This window comes from Plasmopara halstedii, assembly GCF_900000015.1.
Source record: "Plasmopara halstedii genome assembly, contig: Scaffold_2386, whole genome shotgun sequence".
Lineage (NCBI taxonomy): Eukaryota > Oomycota > Peronosporomycetes > Peronosporales > Peronosporaceae > Plasmopara > Plasmopara halstedii.
The window spans coordinates 184,177-193,073 of record NW_020189293.1 but is presented as its reverse complement, the minus strand read 5'-3'; the positions used below and the strand labels follow the sequence as shown (position 1 = coordinate 193,073).

General features: G+C 44.1%; 3 protein-coding genes across 3 annotated transcripts; all 3 read left to right on the top strand.

Moving 5' to 3' along the window:
- Positions 1-211: 211 nt before the first annotated feature.
- PHALS_03497 (uncharacterized protein) lies at positions 212-494 on the top strand (the record flags this gene model as incomplete). The annotated part of the gene is made up of 2 exons (XM_024717715.1): positions 212-342; positions 410-494. The coding sequence occupies 2 exons, from the start codon at positions 212-214 to the stop codon at positions 492-494; spliced, it is 216 nt and encodes a 71-aa protein (XP_024583186.1).
- Positions 495-1,545: 1,051 nt separating this feature from the next.
- On the top strand, positions 1,546-2,300 carry PHALS_03496 (FOG: Transposon-encoded proteins with TYA, reverse transcriptase, integrase domains in various combinations; the record flags this gene model as incomplete). The annotated part of the gene is made up of 2 exons (XM_024717714.1): positions 1,546-1,971; positions 2,037-2,300. The coding sequence occupies 2 exons, from the start codon at positions 1,546-1,548 to the stop codon at positions 2,298-2,300; spliced, it is 690 nt and encodes a 229-aa protein (XP_024583185.1).
- A 1,107-nt stretch (positions 2,301-3,407) lies between these two features.
- PHALS_03495 (uncharacterized protein) lies at positions 3,408-4,031 on the top strand (the record flags this gene model as incomplete). Its single annotated transcript, XM_024717713.1, has 3 exons — positions 3,408-3,517; positions 3,580-3,817; positions 3,870-4,031. 3 exons carry the CDS (start codon positions 3,408-3,410, stop codon positions 4,029-4,031), a joined length of 510 nt encoding a protein of 169 aa, XP_024583184.1.
- Positions 4,032-8,897: the final 4,866 nt, after the last annotated feature.

Below are 8,897 nucleotides of genomic sequence, written 5' to 3'. Positions count from 1 at the left end.
CAGGTAAGGTGCCACGAGTAGCTAGAAATCTTCTCTTACTTCTCAATATACAAGCTTACCAACACTGCATTACCTACTTTCAAGTAGTTGGGAGAAAACTGAGAAGTAAACTGATTACTTGTAAGGTCCTTAGTTTGCTAGCGCTACCTCTAAGCCTTCAAGTCGCAAAAGATTTTTTTAACTAGCCAATCATATATCGTATATCGAACTTATGTCCACCATCAACTACTGCGGTCTTACCGTCTGTAAAAATTTCAGAGGATGTATCAAAGCTGCACGCGCGAGTCAAATTCATGCGGTCACGCTGTCTAAATATCAGATAATCGTTCGACCTGTAACAGAGTGCGTACATTACATCAACTTTACTCAAATTTACTTGTACTTAAAGTTAAAGTCAAAACTCTTGAAGTTTGGTACTACGCCGAAGCATGATGCCAGATCTTGGCGCGGGAGATGAAAATAGTGCTGTAAAAAAATTGCCGTCAGATACGTAAAATATAAACATACGCTACGCAATACACAGAATATTTATAACTGTAAATGGTAGATATAGTATTTGTTATCCAAATATTTTTTTGAATAGTGATATAGTAGACCAAATTTGAAGTGTGGTTACTTAATTAAATGTCGGTTACGTGTCTGACTGAAGCAGATGACCTCAACCTCTATGTTCTTGTTGAAGCGAGATCGAGGGCTAGCGCTTCTTATGTGTAATGTGCACGGCCTTTTTCTTCAATTACGAAAGTGTAGAAACTCATGAGTAGGTAGCTGATTGCGGGATCAGGCCGACCCAGACTTGCATAATGATAGCACTTTCTTCCAACGGAGTATGTGGTCTACAGCTATGCACATTCACCTTACACTACACTTATGTATTACTGTGCAAAATACAATATTGCACATGTTGAAAGTAGTGATGGTGCATCGATCTCGCAATTAGTGTGGAAAACATCACTCACGGTTGATTATTCTCGTGTTTACGTTTATTGATTGTCACTGAATACACATGATTGCGGGCAAAATGTACAAGAGTTCGATATACGATATATGATTGGCTAGTTAAGAAAATCTTTTGCGACTTGAAGGCTTAGAGGTAGCGCTAGCGAACTAAGGACCTTACAAGAAATCAATTTACTTATTAGTTTTCTCCCCAACTACTCAAGTCAAGCTCCTCTTCCTGTCGCCGCACTCGCAACGTTGATCCTGGTAGCAGCCTATAAGTGTCCGTGCTTACCGAAGTTGCCTTAAACATCACACAACCAACTCTGAGATTAGGTCTGCGATTTAATGCCATTGTGCTTGTCCCGCTAGTCCGTTAATAGAGGTCAACTTGGTTGTAGTTCTGTGGGCTGAAGGTGCAAAGAAGTTGTACCACTTTAGTGAAGCTTGGTGGATAACAAGTCAAGTCCGTCAGTATCGGACCAACGACATAACTCTTTAGCATTTCAAACAGCTAATGAGCCAAATGAAGGATTCCAACATCAAATCGAGCTCTTTTACGACCCCAACTTTACATTATGGAGTTTCTAGATGAAGTTGTATCTCATGACGAAGGGACTATGGGATGCTGCTGCTGGAGCGGAAACGTTGGTAACGAAGAAGCAGCAATCATGGTCGACGCTAGATGGGTTCCACCAAACAAGGTACATGGCTGATCGATTGCAGTTAGAGGAAAAGTTTTCCTCGTTCAAGTACACCGCTGCAAACATCAGTAAACATGTGATGGAGCTCGAGCAGTTAGTGATGGAAATGAAGAGCGCTAATTGTAGTCCAAGCGAAGAAGATATTTGCGCAACACTATTGAGAAGTCTACCAGGATCGTTTGAGAGTCTAGTGGTACAAGCGTTCCGCATGGCAGTAATGCATTCCAGCTTTGCAAATTTGGTGAGCAAACTTATTGCAGGAGATGTGCGTCAGAAGGAGTCGTCGCGTATTGGGAAAATGACGCGAAGCTTGTCAACAAGAAGAAAAGTAAGAAAGATGTGAAGAAGCAAAATGGTGGACGGTCGACAGGACCATCGGGCGCATGATTTAAGTGCGGCAAGAAGGGCCATTATGCAAGTGATTGTCGATCAAGTGGCAAGGGATCTGGAGGAAGTACGGATCAGTCGAACGTCGCGCTTAACGTGACAGAGAGTATGACCAATATGAATCAAATCATGGATAGCCGAGCATCTGCACACATCTGTAAGGAGCGCAACGCGTATATAAACTACATGGAAGAATCAACAGAGCGCAATGTGACAAGCGCGAAGAGTGGTGCGAAATTAGAGGTACTCGGTTATGGAAGTAGTGGGTGAATGCAAGTCTGAGAGCACCCTATACGTTAAAGATCTCAGCAAGAATCTGTTCTCGCTGACAGCCGCAACTGCGCGAGGAACGACTGTCAATATGACACGTGACAAATGTGTTATTGATCGTGATGGTGTTGCAAATGACAGGTGGTAGAAGGCATGGTAAGCTCATGTACCCAAACACTGAAACTACGGGTGAGTGTCATATGGTCGAAGATGAGGCTTTTTTTATGGCATCGGCGACTTGGTCACGCATTGTATCAAGCGGTAAATAAGCTGATAAACGATAGAGCAATCAATTGCCGATTGTATCCAAAAACCTATGTGGTATATGTGCGACTGCGAAACAAGTGCGAAAAACGTTTAATTCAAGTGTAGAGAAGCGTGAAGCCAGAGAGTGTGCGCGCAATTACAATGTTGTGTGTTCGGATGTGGTCGGACCGATCACATCAAAGTCCAAGTCGGGTTATCTGTACGTCGTGAGCTTCATATTGATGAAGAGTCGGTATACTGTGTTGTATCCGATGAGAAAGAAGAGCGAAGTAACAGAAGCATTTATCAAAGTCTAAAAATGTACTCAAGACGACAACCGGTATAAACGTGAATGTACTGCGTAGCAACTACGGGTCGAGTTCAAGAATGGGTCGATCCATGCATTTTGCAAGTATGCCCATATCAAGCTGTGTCATACAGCCCTGAACAGAACGGAACGGCTGAGCGTACGTATTGCAGTCTGGTAGGATGACGCGCTGCATGCTAAAGAACAGCAGCTTGGATTAGTCATAGTGGTAGGGAGCAATGATGACTGCTGCAGATATTCGCAGTGTATTGCCGAATACTTCGAAGACAGACTTAAGTTCGTTCGAAATGATGTTTAGGAGAAAGCCGCGTATGGAAAATATACGTGTCTTTGGCAGCCAGTGTTATGCTCATGTGGCAAAACAAACACGCTAGAAATTGAATGGATTGGAAGTAGAGTGATATTTTTTTCGGCTATTCTAAACAACACAATGCGTATAGGCTGTTCGATGCAAGTGATGGATCGATTGTAATATCGCGAAGTGTTAGTTACCCTATCCAGCGCGGGAGAGAGGTGTCATTGGTGTCATTGGCATGGAAGAAGCAATGACGGATCATGAACAAGACTACGATACTACACCGATAGAAGAGAGCACACGACGACGTGAAGAATTACCACGCACGGCGCCAAGACTCCTCAAGAGGTACGAGGAAGTGACGCACCAAATAGTGCTATACCAACACGTGGGTCGAGCACGCCAGGAAGGGACGGCGAAGAAGAATGGATGTTTCGTCCAGTAAACAAGCAGCGAGCTGTAGTGCGCTATGAACAAGAGTTCGCAAACATGAGGCGTGGCGAATTTACTGCCGATGACTATGAAAATGACAAAGGGTCGTTCTGTTTCAACATTGCTGACAATACAAAAAGCACAGCTACGTACGAAGAAGCCAAGAAGATCAAGTACAAGAATGATTGGCTCAAAGCAATGAAAAGCGAAATTATAGTAAGAAATATAGAAGGACAAAAAAGTCAATGCAATCAATTAGGTGCTGCAGGCATGGGGTCACAAGAAGATACAACTTTTTTTGCGGACGCGTATGGAGACTGTTGAAGAGAATCGCCGAATCTCGTCGGATTTGAAAAGTCGGGTCGCCCTAGCTGGTCCTGCTAAAATGGCAAGACGTTTTGTCGTCTATATGGAAGAACTTGCGGCTTGAAGGGTCATCCTCGCTACCGCACTCGTGGGAGCTTAGAAGAATTCTTGAACAAATTAACAAGTTGGCGTTGCACTAATCCTTCAGCAAACTATGGTATCGCTGGCCCTGGTTAACGGCAGAGGCGTCCGGCGCAATGCGCTTCTTACTAACGATTATGGTCCGACTTACAATTCGATTGCGAAGCCGCAAAATTAGAAAGGCAGCCAGCCTTCCGTACCCAATGCTCAAATTGAGCAATAGAACCCAAAAATACTGTCATCAGGCTACACAACCAGTGGCAAATCATCATAAAAGGCTCCCGCAGCTGATCCAGCCGTTAGCGGAAATATTGAAGTTGCAATATGTGCGGTCAGAAGTGTCTCACAAAGATAGCCGGGCACGTTGACAATAATGCAGACCCTCACCTATACCTGTCGAGCGACTACACCGGAACACTTCAAAGAGCGTCACAGGGTACGTACCTTATTATGGTGTTTCTATACATTATACTAGTGTCATTTAGATTAAGGACGCAGAATGAGATATTATGGTAATGTACCATGAATACGTTAGTAGTAAATTTGGGCTGCAACTTCCCCCCGCAATGTGTCAATAAGCTTTTATTGGAATTTCTAGTAAGGCGCATTTCTGAGGCATCAATTTTCAAGATATGTGTCAAGTGCAATTCCAGACACCCAAAAGCAGTCGAATTAGAATCTCTACTACCGGGGATGAACAAATATCGTTTAAATTAGGCATGTGTCAGTGATTTACAATATGCCTTTGATCAAAACTCGTCCCCAGATCGCTTTAGGCCATACATCAGCGTATAAGCATTAAATTTTTATAGCTTGTCAATACACCATCTCTAATATCTAAATGTCTTAAACTCTATGTACATATTTACACCCGAGACTCGTCGCTCTACCGGACACATCGTCTTACTGAGCCAATAAAGATGAACTTAACGGTTTTGATCTTCATGACCGTTGTAAACGTGACTGTCTGACTTTATCAGGCTCTAAAGGAGCAATGACATGTGATAGTGTTGGAATAAAGGACTACTCCGGTCATATAAGTTGCGTTTGAAAAGACTCGTTCGCAACAGCGCCATAAAACCACAATACTTTGCACGATGGGCACGAGGCTATGTGTTGTTGACCCAGCTGTATCGTCTTCCATATTGACCCCAGGGTCTTTTCCTTATACCCCGGACTCATAAAGTTGCTAGCTTTTGTCTCAACAGAGATACCCTCGCAGAATCACTATATGAGATCGCTATAATGCGTCTCATCGTTCAACACGGGGCATTACAGGTTTCGGCTGCATAGTTAAGCTCAAGGAATTAAAACAATATCACCGCTAATCATTTTGGATATTTCTACATCTAACACCAACGGTTTTGTAGCTTGGTTGTCACTCTAGACGCGCGTCTGCGATTAAGGCGGGTAAATTAACGTATTAAGCTCCACTATGTGAGAAGAGCGTGATACTGAATCATCTTGGCTTCCAGTGGATCCATGGCTCGTACCGTTGCAGACACGCAATACGTTAGATCTTTTCTCAAACCCAGGTCCAGGACCTAGAAGCGTTTCGCATAGTCCAAGGCCCTGAACTTTACAGAAAGGCTGAAAGAATATCATCAATTATTCCAGTAGCCCCATCGCGAATCGAACGGGTGTAGTATCCCTTGATTCAATGGCTCAAATGATCAGCTTCTAACAGTCGTGCGCTGCGCATATTTGTACGACGGCCTGAAGTTATCATGGATTCCATGGCTTCGAGGTTATCAAACCTAGAATATAAGGTAAGTCTCTGACACCTATTATATTTGACTTCCAATTTTCTTTTTTCTCGTTGTATTTTAGGTATGATAAGATCGTATCGTACATTCTAGAACTAAACAGCAGGCTACGCAAACAAAGTATTTATTTCCTATTCCACACCTTAACAAAATTTCCGGTCGCGAGGCGCACAAACATAGCTTCCGTAACTTTGGGCTTTCAATGCATTCACGCATTTCTTTCTAGATTTGAAAGTTGCACATAGCCGCAAGATAACCATAGAACAACAAGAATTTTTTGCGGCTTTATAATGCCCAGACCGTTGATGTCAACGACCCGAGAGAGTTTTACTCCAGACCTGGCACCATTGATTTCAGCCACCTTAAGATACAATAGAACTCAGAACCTTCTCAGTGAGAAGATCTGGTTCTACTCGTACACAGTAGAGATCCACATGGGAGTTTGTCGGTCGACATTATATTGAAGTTGAAATGTTTATCTTTTAAACGAGAGAGACGAGGGCGCGCAGGGCATAAGTTCATGATACTCACAAGAGGGAGCTCTTTGCGTCCTTACGCTCGTATCATTCCGTTAACCAGAAATAGAAGCCGGTTGTTTCACACCTAGGTCTAGCGACGACTATCCCAGGTGGTAAAGACAGTCTAGTCAGCAGCAACTGCTTCCGAGCTTTTTGCTAGCAGCTGTGTTGTCTTCTCCAGACTAGCTCTTACTTATCGTGTTTTGTTGATCAAGTATGAGATAGGTAAACATTTTATATTCCATTCTCGCAGAAACATAGATATAGTCTTATTCAAACTTCGGCGTCGAACTGACAACAAGTGCCACCCAATGCCAACGCGCACATCGCACGGATAAAGCATTGTCTCTCAGATTAGCGTATTTGCGCACAGAGAGTTGGTATCACCAGATGTGTAATCAGAGCTTACACGTGATCAAACCTAAAGCGTTTCTTAACATCAAAGCTAGCTAAAACGTATATACCACCTATAATTGGTTTCAACTCTAGTCAGCTTGAGATGTTTACATTTATACTTTAGTAAATATACGATAATACAGCCCTAATTCAAAACATACTCCGGAGTGATTGTAATTACAGACGGGAAGGATGACATTCAGCGCAATCAACGATAGCTTTCGGGCTGTGTTGAAAGCTTTCAAATCTCATTCAAGTTCTCTTCCAGATGGGCTATTCGGCTCCGAAGAGGCGTATGGTCGTAAGCATACAGGTGCCTTTAGAGCCCGGACCTATATATAAAGTACCGGACTTGGGTAAAAAAACCTAGATGTTCAGAAAAATAAAATATTATAAAGACAATGTGAAAATAGCAGTTTTGCTTTTTTTTCAAATGCATTGCAAACTCAATATGAATACGAAAAGCTTAACATTTCTAAAGAAGATCCCTCTAACACGGACTCGCTTCTGCCGTTTTTGTCCATGATGGATCATTGGCGTCTTGCGTAAGAATTAATTCTCCGATGACATGCTGAGGGGTAAGTTAATGCGTTGAGCGAGGCAGTTTTTTGTGCTTCCAGTGCGTCGATCACAACTCTTATTAGATCGAAAGCACGTCAGAGTTAAAACGTACGCACTATGCAACTGTAACCGTCTATTTTGTAGCGTACACGAAACAACGACTGTACATGTCGTGTCGAGCATCAAACTAGTCTTTGTAGTTGTCTGCAACAATAACGGAGTTATTGACAGCGACCCCATCGGTCCATGTCCAACCCTTGCGGCTTCCACGAGCACATCGACTGTGGCGGGGCTGCCTTAGTTCTTTGCTAAGAAAAAGCTAAGCTAAGGTCACCGACCTCACGCTCTTTACAAGAACCAGTACGAGTGTAGCGGGTCGCAATCCACTGCTTCTAAGTACTCAAGACCTTAACCAAGGTAAATGAACTCTTCCGTTCAAAATTGAAACTGTATTTATTTGTTCTAATTGCCGAAAAGCCGACAATATCTAAAGCCTTAGTGCAGCGGGGCTGCCGTAGCTTTGCGCTTGAGGAAGCGACTTTAGGTCACCGACCTTTCGTTCCTTACAAGAACCAAGTACAAGTACAGCATATCGCAATCTGCTGCCTCTAAATGTACTTAGAAGCCTTAACAAAGGCAAACGAACACTTCTGTCCAAAATCGGAACTGTCTTTAATTTATCTTTTTATCCTAATTTTGAAAGTTTCTAAATATACTAAATATATATAGTAAAATCTAAATATGCAAAACTACTGGCTACCTAGCCACATACCATATACTTGTTTGGGTGCAGCCACACCATGCACACCTTGTGTGACACACACCCTTGTTACCATGGTACGTGTAATCCCGTTGCACCCTCCCCCATTAAGATTGAGGACATTTACAGTTCCAATCGATTACTGCCAACGAGGCTCGCGCGTCCGTTAGACACTGCAACTCCATTTGTTGAAACAACAACTTCCTTGCTCAATGAGCCCTGTGTCAATGACACCAAAAGCTCGCCGGTTCTGACGGCGAGCATGGGCAGAGCCCAACTTCATCTCCCGCGCTCGGTGCATCGTCGGACAGTGCGTCCGCAGCACCGAGGGGTGTATATCCCAGGCTCGATCAGCACAAACGTCGTACTCCGCGCACGCTTTCAGTGCCGAGTGGCTTCGCTGAGAATGTGGTCGGCTATGATTCTAACACTCCTGTTTCCGCATGGGATGACGGGAATGACGAGCTGCGCCAGCGGCGCGATCTGATCCCTGCGCGTGTCTTGCGGACCCCATGTCCGTTCCCTGACTTCTCGTCAACTGAGGCACGTGGTGTCACCACCAATGACCTTGGCGGGGGACAGAGGCGGTCGCTAGACGCTGCCCGTAAGGCGGCGCTAAAGCGCGCCGATCCACGGCTGGTCATTGATCCTCGTGGAGTATGGTTTCCGCCCAGCGGATCCCGCTATTGCAGCAAAGGACGCGGTAACTCGATCGTTACGCGTCCAAATCATCGGACCCCCGGCCAGAACGGATGATGAACTTGCCACACGAAAAGCTCTTCGAGCTCGTTTCTTGGTCCCACAAGAAATTCTGTTGGAAATTTATCGCACTCGTCTGAGAGCACAAT